Source organism: Petromyzon marinus, chromosome 31 (genome assembly GCF_048934315.1).
Source record: "Petromyzon marinus isolate PM22_M1 ecotype Great Lakes invasive population chromosome 31, UKy_Petmar_22M1.pri1.0, whole genome shotgun sequence".
Lineage (NCBI taxonomy): Eukaryota > Metazoa > Chordata > Hyperoartia > Petromyzontiformes > Petromyzontidae > Petromyzon > Petromyzon marinus.
In genome coordinates, this window is record NC_133697.1 from 10309952 (window position 1) to 10324362 (window position 14411).

Consider the following 14411-nt stretch of genomic DNA (forward strand, 5'->3'; position numbering starts at 1 on the left):
AATGTAATAATAATATTTGGACAAGTTTGGTGGGCCGGATTAAAAAGCCCAACGGGCCGTATACGGCCCGGGGGCCGTACTTTGCCCATGTCTGCCCTAAAGCCACGAGAGGCCACTCCATTAACTGCATCATGAAAAACTAAACGGTTCCGGGATTGAGTCGTCTCCTTGTATTGCGACAAGTCGTGGGATCATCGTGTCCCTGTTAATCTCATCGACGTAATTTTATCGTTTTGCTCGCGTGTTTGAGAATCGCCCCATGACTACTTTCAGATTCCTCCTATACTGTATCGCATCACACTAATGCTTTACTTTTTTTTAACACGCATTACTCACCATACGTATGTTCATTATCTTAGAATGCGTAATCTATAATACGTAGTTATACATGTAAGTCCCCTTGTTGAGATGCTCTCGCAATCCCTTCGACAGGCTTCCGTCTGAACGACCAGCTGACGCAGACCATCACCATGCGCTACATGGAGGAGAACGGAGTCATCGACTTTGACAACTACCTGTGCTGCCTCGTGCGGCTCGAGACCATGTTCCGTGAGTTGGGGGGGGGGGGCGGGGTGTGGGGGGGGAAGTGGAGGGGGGTGGAGGGTGCCATCACAGGTCACAAGGAGACGGCGACCGTCGGAAATCGTCGGCCATGATCAACTTCCAGACTTTGTAGATTACATTGACACCTCCATCTTCTCAACAATCAAATAAACGGCTGAAAACAGAACGTCCTACATTCGCCATAATGGGGGGAAAACGTCGAATTGATTCTTCATTCACGATATATAGCTAGGGTTAGGCAATTCACTTGGCTAGGGCTAGGGGATCCACGTGGCAGGTATGTTTGGCAAGGGTTAACTGTGACACCAAACCTCGTTGCGTTTTTGTATCTTGCAGGGATATTCCAGGCCCTCAACAAGGATGGTGATGGAACCATTAAGCTCAAACTGCCCGAGGTGAGTTGGCTGCTTATTTACGTACAGTATGTTGAACTTCTTTTACACTGTATGTAGCCGACCGTGCCAATCGGAGGTGCGGGGGAAGAACAAGAAAGTAAGCACAGAAAGCAGTTCTAAAGATGAGTTTTCAATCCAGATGATAAAAAAGTGCATAGCTCCAGTGGCTTCTAATATCGGAAGGGAGAGCGTTCCAGACGGCCGCAGACGTGCGTCTGGAAGCGCCGCGCGATGATGCGCTGACCAATTTTTGTGGGCCCTCACTTGCCCTCGTCGGTGGTATACGACGCTACGCATCGTCAAACTTAGCTCGTAAACGTTCTGCTGCCCGTTCAGAGCATCGCTCACCAGCTCGCTCACCGCCATGCCCAGCAACTTACCATCGCAACACTCAAACGCCAACCCTCTTGCCCCGTAGCTCCTTATCTGCCTGTTCACCTACTCGGTCGCTCACTCTCCCACTCATTTATTCGTCCAATCATTTGCTCGTTACGTAATGGCCTCCTCTTCCATGTGCTATCTCACTCAGTTATTTCTCTGTCAATTGTTTGTGCTTGGTTTGTTCTTCGCCCGCACCTCAGATTAGCATGGTCGGCTACGTACGGCGTGAAAGAAGTTCAACATAATGCATACATTTATTTACCCAGCCGCTCACGCTCTCGCTCACCCTCCCACTTGCTTTCTCACTTGTCCTCTCGCCCATTCACCTCCTCACCCACGCCTCTCGAGTTGTCGCTCGTCCGCTCACCTGGTGCCGTGCAGGAAGCCGATTCCTGAGCCTTGCTCCACGGGACAATGTTCTCTCAGGACGAGCATCGGCCACGTGTGAAAGTCGCTCTCCTTGGGTCGATGATGACGCCCCTCGTCTCGTTTCCTTGCCCTCCCCCCCCCCCCCCCCGCAGTTCCTGAACCTCACTATGTTCGGTTGAGGAGGGAGATGAGGCGCGGGGGAAGCGAGCAGCGGGACGCAGCAGCGACGGCGACAGAGATCGGATGTCAGCTGGCGCATGAGCTCCAGCGCTTGCACGCTCCTACACGTGTGTGTCTTTGTTCGCGTGCATGTGTGAGAGCGTCGGCGTGTTGCCTACCCGAGTGTGCTCGTGCGAGTGAATGCGTGGGGTAGAGCTGTCGGAAAGCTACAGTGAAGTGGTGAGCGTGCTGCGCTGCAAACCCAGCAAACCAAGTTCGATGCCCGGCCACAGTTAACGTCTGTGACTTAAATGTGAATTGGTCCTAGGCCTCCCCTAGGTCGGCTCGTACATAAATGATTACCTGGTACGGTGTGTAAACATAAGCGCAAGTTGACGCAAAGGCGGCAGCTGGAAGCGATGCTGGCCACAACACCCACTTGTCCGCATTGCCTGTGTATGTTGAACTTCTTTCGCACCATACATAGGTGCTCGCTAACAGCACTTGCCTTAATAGTCTGTATAGCCATAAGGGGGGGTATCTGTTTGTGAGTGAGTCGGTTTCTATCCGTATCAAGCTGCAGAGTGCGAACGCGTGCGTGCGTTGGGTGAATGGCCGATGGCGGGCACCCTCCTCGCCAAAACCCACACACCGTCACGGCGCAGCGCCAGCCTTAGTAGGTGCTCGCTAATCCAGCAACTCGTGCCTCACCGGGCCAAATGGAGGCCAGACAAGAGGGGGGGGGGGCAGCATGTCTATGCTTGTATGCTCTGACACACTTCTCATACATGTGTGTATGAGAAGTCAAGCGAGTGTATGGTCACACCAAAAGTATTTCGGGACGCCGACCGTCATTGCATGTGCACAGTCCCTCACAGGCGCTTTACGTCGCCTCGAATCGCCGGCGTGCGTGTCTTGTACGTACGTTGAACTTCTTTCGGACCGTGGGTGGCCAGCCGTGCTAATCGGAGGGTTGCGAGGAGGAGGAGGAGGAGGGAAGGACAACAAACTAAAAACGAACGAGCAGTTCTCGATCAGTGGTGGGCAACCGTGCGGGGCCTCGTGCCCTCCCGTGGAGCCCCTCGTGATGGCCCGCCGGTCTCGGTGTCTCGAGGTCGATGGCGTGGGGTGGGGGTGGGGGGGGGCGGGGGGGCGGTCACGCTCGGTGCCCGACCGCGACGACGTCAAAGCTTTCCGGCCCACCGGGGGTGCAGGAGGGGGGCCGCTCGCGAGGCCCGCCGACCGTGGTCCACGTTGCCCACCCACCGTGGTTTGCCTGCTGCTGGTCTCGACTGTGGAAATTCGAATCAAAAGGTGGCGGAAAAACCCTCGGCGCGAGCCCATCGGGGGGCGGGGGTTCTCTCCGCTGCAGTGCCACACACAAAAAATGGGTTGGGGGGGGCGCACGATGCGTTTTGAAAACCTGACGGAGGTCGTTTAAATGCAGTTTATATGCACGCACACACAATGTGCGCACGCGTCTACATAGCTACGCAGTGTTTTCATGCACGCGTATATAACGGATAATGGGGGTTTCTTTTCATTTACTGCTTACGTTTGGGGTTTTTGTCGTTTTCTACAAAGCACCACAACGGTGCCGATTGCACGTTCAGATTTTTTTTATTTTAGTTTGGTGGGGTTGGTGGGACGTTCATGTGAGCGTGTGTATCATTTTTTTTTTAAAATTCTCAAAACATCTCAAGCTTTCATTGTCCTTATACGTGTATCATTTTTTGTTCGTTTGCCATTATTTAAGCTCGGGTCTGTGTTTTCCCTCTCACCGTGAGAGTCATCCCATCGCAACCCGATTTGTTGAGTGTGTCCCAGTGACATTGCTGAAGCGAGGCTCTGTAGCTCAGGGGGAGTCTCCAGCTCTGCGGCGGAGGCGTCAAGGTTTCGTGAGAGAGAGAGAGAGGACATTTGTCGTGCGTGCGGCGACTTTTGGAACTCGTGGGCAGCCCCGCCATTTCCCCGTAGGAAACTGTTCAGCTGCCTTATCACGCCCTACCTCGAGTGAGGGGGGAGTGTGTGGTGTGTTTGTGTGTGCGCCTGGAGCACAGGTGATGCATTTGCAAGTCATCTCAGTCAACCCGTGGCACCTGGGTCTGTCCCGTGACTTCTTGTCAGCGAACCTTTAAAACTAGCCTGGCACAAGCACCGCGGTGACGTCACCGCCACTTGTATGGTAGTGTAGTGGTTAGTGCACTGCGATACAAACGCGGTGACTCTAGTTAGATTCCCAATTGTGGTCGACACCAATGACGATAATCTGAACCGGTCCTGGACCTCCCCTAGGTCGACTCGGCCTCAAATGAGTACTTGGCGTGGTGTGTAAACATCGCCACTGGGGTGACAAAGGCGGCCGGGCGTGGTGTTGGCCACTCATCCCCATCATGTGCTGTGCCGGCCTTCATAGGTGCTGCTCACTGTCTTTGCGTGGCAGAGACCTGCCGTGACTCCAAAGTCGGGCACGAAGCGAGTTTCACCCCAGGCTTCCCAGCCAGGAATTCCACGCAGCCTTGTGGGAGGACATATGTGGTGATAGCCCAGCGCCTACTGGTGCAGTTAAATATCGTTGGATTATTTCAGGGGTAAGGACACATTTCCTTCCTGAGTGCCGAATCATCATTGGGGTTTTATTTCAATATAGTTGCAGCCAATTTTATGAGTGATTATACAACTGGGAAGAAACCGGAGCACTCGGGAGGAAACGGACACGCGCGAGGGGGCAACATTCGATCCCTGTACAGGTGGAAACAGATGGCGATTAGTCCATTTGCTGTACCGCCTTCTCTTGGCGAGCCAGGGTACAGCACCTCGACGCCAACGGGAAGGGAGCTCCACAACATCTGTGCGGTGATCCACCAACGCTCGCTGCTGCCTCCACAGAGGCAGGCACGTGCATAGCCACCATTGTTACAAACCTGTGCGCACTGTGAGCGAAGCAGTTGGGCTACCTATAGGTGGTGCCTGTTCGTTTGCAAAGGTACAATTGCATTTTCTAGTGAGTATATTCTTAATCCTACACTCTATGGTTCTTTCGGTAAAGTCACGTACGTTACCGAAATAACCAAAGAGTATGGATTCCTGCAGTCACGAAAGCTTCAAATCTAGATTATATTCCTACAATTAAAACTATTAAATTCATTTAAAAAAATAACCCCAATAGCAGGACCCGTGTCTGCTTGGGGCCTGGTGAATGCCCTCTTCTGGCCGGTGCTTATATTTCACGTGGCCGAATGTAGCTTTTATTTGAGGGCTGCTGCCATCTAGTGGTACAATATGGAGAGAAAATATTAAAAGGACCCGGGGGGGGGGGGGGGGGCATGATGCCACGCACGCTGACAATATTCACCAAGCTTCGAACTGACCAAGCTTACAGAATAATATTTTTTGAAGAGTCGGCTCGCTGGAAAATGACGTCCGAAAGAAAGGGGTTAAAAGGGATTATCTGCCACCCAATAAATGCGTGTAGGAAACTGTTTTAACACTAATTGATGGATACGTGTCAACTCGTACATGCATCAATACACTACACACGCGATAATTGAGTACGGATTCGTTTACAAAAAAAATGTGCAAATATGCGGTTATATTTCAGGCGAACCGAGAGACAACTCTGCAAACTAAGCAGATAAAACCCCAATTAAAAAAATACAAGAAACAGAACTAATATTGTGAGAATGCATATACATCGATTCGAGGTGATGGCACGTGAGTGACATCGGTGAGAGGGAGGTGTACAATTGCAATAATGATTTCTCAAGTGGCGGTAGAGGCCCCCTGGTATTGATGAAGGGCGTGCGTGCCCCTGCCGATTGGGCCACGGCCGTCCAGACGGTTTGCACGTGTGCACGTTGAACTCCTTTCGCGCCGCACGTAGCCAACCGTTGCAAATCGGAGGTGCGGTTTCGGCCTGTCGTAGTGGCGGGGATGGTCACCACAGCGCACGTGTGCCAGGCTCGATGCACCTTGAGGCCACGTGAAGTTGTCGAAGGCTCCATCCAGGCCCTCCCTGACCCCGCGCCCGTGTGACATGACAGAATCGGCAGCAGGAGCAGCGGCAGCGGCAACATCATTATGACTCTGCGTAATCTCTCCCTTTTTATGACCACATCCTCGTTTTCACATCATCATCATCATCTCCAACCTCGTTACATCCCCTGCATTTCAGTGCTACAATTAAGTCACAAGACTACCACGTACTGCGTGTGCTCCCCGAACCTTCAAGCCGCACTTTATCCAGCGTGTGGAAGTATTATGGTCACTCTAGATTTGAAGTTTTCGTGACTGCAGAGATCCATACTCTTTGGTTCTTTCGGTAAAGTCACGTAGGTGTAAAATACATTAAATCACGACGTTTCGGGCGCAACACAAGCGTCCGTCATCAGGTGGGACAACCACAGCAAGAAACAATTGCTGAAGTGGGCAAAAGGGCTGCTGCAACAAGAGGCTATATAGGTAAGAGAGGGGGAGGAGCCAGGGAGGAGAGATAGAGAGGGGGGTGTGGGGTAGGGGGAGTGGAGTGCTGCAAACTCGAGGGATTACAGAGCGAGCAAGGCACGAGCACGACAAAATGCCGGGGGGGGGGGGGGGGGGGGGAGAAGTGAGCGGGGCTGGGAGTGGGAGGCTGAAGAAACTGGAGATGCGGATATGAAGGCAACACCATAAACCAGTTAAGGTTTTACCTGGTTAATAACATCCTTCCAATGATTGCTCAATTTGTATCCATCTTCTCGGTTGAAGTTATGTCTGTTTATATATCTGGATGGCTTCATGAACAAACCTTTGATAGTAGCCCGAAGGTTTGCAGAGTACCTTGGTCTCGGAAAAAAAAACAATATCATGCGAGCCCACAGCGTTATAACAATGGTCAGCCACGGCAGAGGTATTGGTTCTGCCGTGTTTCAGATCTTACTTGTGGTCGCGAACACGATCCGAGATATGTCGTTTCGTTTCCCCAATGTAACACCCACCACATGTGCAACTTAGTTTGTAGACTCCAGGATATTGCATGTCAGGAATGACATCCTTCACAGATCCAGGTCCGATTCAGTACAGTACACAAAATCCGTGATCTAATCCCATCTGTGAAGGATGTCATTCCTTCTATATAGCCAGATGATACGACAAATCGCAAACCTTAAACACCCAGTCGTTCATAAAAGTTTAAGGCGGTATAGTACTATAGTAATAGAGCAAGTGCAGAATCACTGAACCGGAATTGATAGCTTGAAAGCATTTAGCACGGGGCCTTTGAAAGTGCGGCGCCCGTAGCTACTACATATGTAGCTACTAGGATAATCTGGCACTGGTTATGAGTCGGGATTTCATCTCTACAGTTGGATCACGTTGAGTGGTGCTGAGAGACCCTCAATGTAATGCCTCAACTCTTATTGTGGATTACGTCTCATCACACATGCACAGGTCATCGCTACCGTCACGACTGCTACAATTATTGACTTGGTTAAGACTATGGACTAAAGCATGGTTTCATTTAACAATTTATCTCCGTTACAAAGACACCATGTAGCCGTTGCACGCTGCGCACGGCGAATGCCGATTCAAATTGGGGATACGGGGACATAGGCTCGCAAAGTGATTAAAAAATAAATTCAATTTTAAAAAAATACAATGTATGTAGCGGCATCTAACGGCTAGATGGGTCACACGTAAAGCCATCTCACACGTACATACAAACATACGATTCGAAACAACAGCGTTTCTGACACGAGTTATTCCTATGCATGCATCATAGACCGGGATGGATCGATGGATGCGTCTCCACGGGGTTGGAAGTTCACTCACGTTGAACGTTTGACTGCGGTGTCGCAACGCCACCTGCTGCCTCGACAACTTCATCACATGCACTCTTGCTTCACGTGCCTCAGGCTCTTCATTGTTTTTAACACGTGGTGGTGGCTATCGACAATTAAAGTGCACCTAGCATGAAAGCAAGTTCTGCAGTGACGTCACCGCCACTTAGTAGTGGTGAACAGCGGTTGTTGTTGGTTGACAATGACCTCCAACTCTGTTTACATTACACACGGGTATGAGGTTGCTTTGACACCGGAGCAACTCATCCCAGTCATCTTGGCCATCAGGTTGTCTGTATTCGCAAGTGTGTTTCAGATTTCTCCCGACTAACGCATATTATTTTTTTTCATCATTTATTTTGATACTGGAAAAAAGGGTCCCATACCCGTTGGTTCTTTCGGTAAAGTCACGTAGGTAGAAAAAGAATAGATCACGAAGTTTCGATCCCAACACAAGCAATCGCCATTAGGTGGGACAACCACAGCAAGAAAAAACTGCTAAAGTAGGCCAGATATCTGCCGTGGCACGAGGCTATATAGGTCTCGGCAGTAGGGGGGGAGAGAGAAGTGGGTCCCATTCACATAGCGGCTCAACACGAGCTATTAATGCTTTGACACGTGCATTGCCTCTGTACTGGCCACCTTTTGGCGTTCTCTCGTCGAAAACTGGCGAGACAAGGCCATAACGAAGGCTGTCTCAGATGTAGACCAATCGGTTTCAAAGGCAATGCATGTGTACTCAAAGCATGCTCGCATGTTTTGCCACGAGTATGTGTGGCTAATGCAGACTCGATGCCTTGCAATATGTATCTATTTGGTGTTTGAACATCGTAATACCTCCTGTATTATTGCCAGAAAGGGTTTAGGCCTATACTTTTTTTGTACTCCCGACTATCCACGAGTATCATCACCGGTATCATTACACTCGCAATAATGTTGGATCGCGATCATCAACCCCCAACAATCCTGGTCATCGACACCACCCTCACTATCCACACCACGAAAATAATCGCCACCGCCCGCTAGATTCGCCATCACCATTGTTATTATTAACAAGTGTAATGTGAAATTAACAACACATCTATTTTTTTGGAGTTATATGCTTGGAACCAGTGATTATGTGATAAAAAGCAATACTTTTGAATGTGGGTAATGCAGTACAGTAGTTAAAGCTTAATACAAGATAAATATATTTACGATAAAATATCATCTGAAATAACACGAATATCTAACTGACTGCACTGCAGTGTATTGAGATGAGTGTGTATGTACTATTGTTTGCGGTAAACATCAGCACTGGGGAGACAAAGGCGGCCGGGCGTGGTGCTGGCTACCGACCCCCTCGTGTACCGTGTCGGCCTTAATAGGTGCTCGCTAACAGCACTTGCCCCAAGCCTGTTCAAGGCTAAATGGGGATCGTTGTCTTTGTAGCAATGTTACTTGGCGTAATGACACTGCCTTAGACTTTCTCGCGTTCGCTTAGTGCCAGACCTGAAAAAAAATCAAATGTATCCAAGAAAGCGTCGTCCGTGAGTCTCCAAGACTCTCTCGGGAGTGTGCTGCATTGGGGGAGGGGAGGTTTGGCCAATCCAAATCATTGAGGCGCTAATTTAAACCGGAGTATCCGGAGAAAACCCACCACGCACACGACGGGGAGTAATATGGAACGCTCCGCAAAGATAGATTCAGGAATCCATTGCTGTAGCGCCATCTTCTGACCACCTCGTGGCCCAAGCCCTACCGCACCTGCTATTGTCAGGTGGTCTCCCATCCAGTGCCAATCGGGGTCAACCCCGCTTAGCTTCCGAGATCAAATGAAATCGAGTGCCTTTAAGTCGTTGGCAGATGATCATAAAAAAACCCGCACGATAATTTGGCTCGCCCGGAGCCCCGTGATGTTCGAGGGGGTCTGTTCCTCGCGTGCTACGGAGCTACGTTCATTGAGAGCTGCCTGTCCCGGGTGCGTTCCTCTTGGATGACGCCCTTGACTCGTAGAGCGGAACGGTATCTGTCCACATTAAATATTCCGTATCTCACTGGTCTTATTTTTGGGCCGCCTATTAATCAATTCGCCGCCCTTGACTTGTCAAGGTGACCGCACAATGAGACCCGTGATCTGTACGTCTTTGCAAAAGGGCGACCCGCATGAGAAATTGTAATCGGGGGCTTTGTAACTTTCAAATCTGGGGGGTGGGAGGTATATTAGCCATGACACCATGGCAAATAAACCTGGGGCGGCGCTACGGTGGCGAGATGTTAACTATCTCGCCTGGAATACAGGAGGTCGTGGGTTCAATTTCGACCTGAAGCCTGTATATTTGGGGTCTGCATGTCTCTCTCCCCAATGGTCGTGTGGATTTTTCTCCGGGGGTCCTCCGGGTTTCTCCCTCTACATTTAGAATCCGTGTACGTCTCTAGTATTTGGCTGCTATAATTTTCCACGTGATCAGCAACTTCGTTGAGCTATCATATGCGGCCAGGTCGCTTCCGAAAAAGAGCTCAGTGGGCCTTACCTGGTAAAACCAAAATAAAAAAACTTTATATTTTGATTTAAAGCTTTCGTGACTGCAGGGATTCATATTCTTGGTTCTGTCGGTAAAGTCACGTAGAAGGGAAACAATAAAATAATAAAAATATAAAAAATACAATTCTCACGACGTTTCGACTGCAACACAAGCAATCATCAGCAAGAAAATTTGAAAAAGTGGCGGGTTTTTTTTGCAGTCGAAACGTCGTGAGAATTGTATTGTTTTATATTTTTATTATTTTATTGTTTCCCTTCTACGTGACTTTACCGAAATTTACCAAGAATATAAAAAAAACTTTATAGTTTCGTAAAATATGCTTCAATTGCAAGAGACGTTTCCTCGGAGGGCTCTCACCTGCTGAACATTAAAGGGGTTAATTGACGGTGGCCTACTCTTGAGAATAGTTTTTTTGTATATCTGCAAGTAGAAAGTGAATGCACCTCGCTCACAACGTTCCTATATCCCTTACGTTTCCCCTGGATCCCTGTAATCGCCTCTTGCTTGTGTGGGTTCAAATCTCGCCCGCGGCTAACGCCAGTGGCACGGCATGAGAACGGGCTGTGCGCCTTCCTCCGGCTTAGGTGGATGCTGCCTTCAACGAGCAAGTACCTGGTGCTGTGTGTAAATATCCGCACTGGGGAGAAAGACAAAGGCGGCCAGGCGCGCTACTGGCTACACAGCTCTCTCGCGTCGTGTCGGCGGCCTTAATGCGTGCTCGCAGCGTCTCCACCACACAGTGGGAGCGTCTGTGAATGTAATGTGGACTGGTCTCTATGGACAGTGTAAGTGGACGGTTATCACATTAAAATGTTTTATTGGGTAGGAATGATATGAATCCTTTGTCACGACTCAACCCAAGCGTTGATTATCTTTGCTTGCATCGCCTCGTTTGTGCTACCTCGTTTATACTCAGGCGATGACCATGGACCAGCTGTAGCGCGTTGAGTCGCGCGTTGCCTTGCAGAGGTTCAAGGTTAGAATCCAGCGGACGCTCACTTTATTACCGCGGGTGTATGTTAACCAGAAAAAAATAGGCGAAGTCTGTATTAGAATGAACGTTAAAGATCCCGTCACGTCATTACCAATAGTCGGCCATTGTGTGCCTGCGCCTTGGTCCAAATTTGGAAGGAAAAAATGTGCACCGCAAAATATTCAGTTGAAATATGCAGTGCATCGCAGTCATCACCTTCTACGACTGCGAGACTTGACAGGATTCTCCTGAAAAAGAGGTATTGAGACCCAGTGATGCTTCCCTGGGTAAGCAAGCGGAATAATCATGTACGGTCTGTCGTCGGAGGTCTGTTCTGTCTCGCATGGACAATATCGTAAATCGCAAATAGTAAACTGAGGCCTCTCGTGACTAGCTGACCTCGACTTTTATATTTGACGCTCGTGCGTATTGTCATCAGCACGAGTAGAACCGTCTCGCTTGTGCAATCTATGGTGTCCGTGCTCGTTTGTCCGTTCATCCGTACCACCTGACATCCATCGTCCCCTTTGTACCGATTCGTCGTGCCCCCAGTTCGTTTAACCCATTCGCAAACAAAAAAAGTCGACGTTGCCTGCATCTAAGGTTAGCGAGTATGTTTCCCACTATTCGATGCACGGACGGATCGTGGAGCGAAATAATCGATGGGAATTACATTCTTCGTTCGAAGGAATTTTTTGTTCCTGGTTCGTGCTTGCCACTTAGCGCCCCCTCGTGGCATTAATTGAGGGGTGGGGGCTTGGAGGTGTGACGTCAGCGACCTGCATTCAGCACCACGGACAGCGGCGCTGTTGCCACAGCTAGGACTGAACGATTTGGGGAAATATCTAATTGCGATTTTTCTGACAGATATTGTGATTTGATTTGCGATTACATTTTTTGAACTCAAGCTTCAGTTCAATATTCACTGTGTAATAGATTTACAACACGTGATGGAGCATTACCACATGATACCATCAAAATATGAACTGCTCTATATATTCTAATGCAATGATGAGAACTTAAAGTATATGAATTGCTTCCAACATGTATTTATTAAAATGTTTTAATTGAAATAGAACAATCAAACATATAACAATTGTTAAGTTAAATAAATAAAGTTATAATAATAAACCAATTCCAATAAGATAGTAAGAGGACTTTTCAAATCGCAAAAAATCGCAGCCTTTGCGATTTTCTAATCGCATTGTTTCAAATTGCGATTTCAATTCGAAATCGATGAATCGGTCAGCCCTAGCCACAGCCCGTATGACAAGCACGCCTCGGCTGCTTCATTCACCCTGCCCGTGGAAATCATTCAACCTGGTCAACGCCTCTGAAGAATTATTCATCCCCAGTCGAAAGCCGTGGTGGGGAGGGGGGGGGGGGCGATGATTTGTGAAAAAATAAATTTGTTGATGTGGAGAGACAGATGTATGGATGAGACGTATTGTCGACTTCATACATCTGTTTTTTATAGCAATTTAACATTGCACATATTATCCCGACGCTCGCGATAGCTTCATCGAAAGCCGTGGTGTAGATAATCGATTGTTTACAGTGTGCGCGCAGTATGTGATGTCGCTACATTTACACGAATGGAGCAAATCATGTTAAAATGTTCAAACGCGATAGCATAAGAATCAATACAAAAATCGACAAAGAAAAATAACCGATTCAGAAAATAAATCGTGACCTCAAAGAGAGACAATGGAATTTCTGGTGAGAGGATGCATCATTGCATACTTACAATGTAAAGCAATCGTTTGCAGAAGTTCAATTACTGCTTAAACAAGTCAGACAATGTCCTACTGAAGATAATATCACAGAGCTATCTCTGAGATCAATTCAAGTGAGCTGGTCCACACAGGAGAGGGCAGCATTTTTCCTACCCGTCCTGTCGCATGAGAGTAACGTACGATATTTAAGGGCAGCACCACATTTATTCCTATGGGGGGTTTTTGTGCAGTCATTTGGTGACGGGGCCGAGACCAATCATCTCCCAACAATTGGGAACCCCGCATTCGAATCCAGGTTCCCAGCGGTCACATCTCAGCGCTCTTCCCTCGGAGACAATCCAGCCACCTCAGCGCCGCACACCATTAAAAAAAAAACTTTATCCAAACTGCGAGAGGGCTGGCTCGCCGCAAACCACCCGTGGCCAAACCAGTCAATCCAGGATCCAGGCCAATGAATTAACCAAATGTCCCTGAACGCTACGTACGCTCCGCCATCAGATACGGTTTTTAAAAAAAAATCATTTACAATATTAGTCGATGCAGTCCTACAATGTCACGTGTATTGGTCAAAAGTCGCAGTGACTGCCAGCTCATGTAAGTATTGAGCGTTGCTGAGCCAGTGCTATAAAGTCCACGTTCATGTGCCGGGGATAGTCTTGACAAACGACTGCCACTGCTGACCTCCTTACCAATCGATGCACCCTTACCACCCGTTTAATGACCCCGATAGGATGATGATGATGATGTGACAGAACAAACACTGGTTGGGATTTGAACTCAGTTACTCACTACTGTGAGTCCTGGTGCTTTAGCAAATGAGCCACAATCGAACGGATGCTACGGAACGCTTAGTTAAATTACCAAATGTAGCATCCATTTTCTATCCACTGCTGTATACGGGCTTTACTATGTTTCCATCACCACCCCCCACCCCCCCATACAGATTATTTTGTATATGCATATACAATATACACAACGCTGTGTGATTAAAATTAAGAAAAATGCCGTGTCCAACACGTATGCATCATTGTGACTGTATTGTTTGCCTCATCATGAAACATGTGCCTTTAGTTTAATTTGAGTGACAGAGGGGAGCGTTATCCAAAAGAATACTGCTCAGTGTGTGGTTCTGTGTGCCAGGATAAGTGAGTATGATTGTGTGGCTGTGCGAATTGATACAATTTTGTGTGGCTGTGTATGGCTATATATGTATATACAGTATATGTTATATGCCTTGGTGTATGGCTGTGTGGCTCGGTATTTGTATACTTCCGTGCATGGCTGTTTGTGTGTCTCATCGACCTCATGTGTCTCTGTACGCCTATAGGTTAAGGATAAGCTCTATATGTAAATGTGTGTCTTTCGCAGGCTGTATATGCGAGTGTCGATAGGTTGTCTATGGCTACTGCGGGGAGCGTTCGTGTGTGGCGTTAAATGCGCTGCGATTCGACCCGGGCGACCCGAGTTCGATTCCCGCTCACGGCCAACATAGG

The 14411-nt window shown here is 48.5% G+C and overlaps 1 protein-coding gene across 1 annotated transcript in view; it reads left to right on the plus strand.

Annotated features, from left to right (window-relative positions):
* The window catches only part of LOC116947819 (calpain-1 catalytic subunit-like), a 55337-nt gene extending 41415 nt beyond the window's left edge, over window positions 1-13922 (plus strand). The window contains exons 20-22 of the mRNA XM_032963995.2: window positions 433-549; window positions 901-959; window positions 1862-13922. Coding sequence (XP_032819886.2) covers window positions 433-549; window positions 901-959; window positions 1862-1888 — 203 coding nt within the window. The 3' untranslated portion in view covers window positions 1889-13922. The remainder of the gene's footprint in view (window positions 1-432; window positions 550-900; window positions 960-1861) is intronic.
* The last annotated feature ends 489 nt before the right edge of the window (window positions 13923-14411 follow it).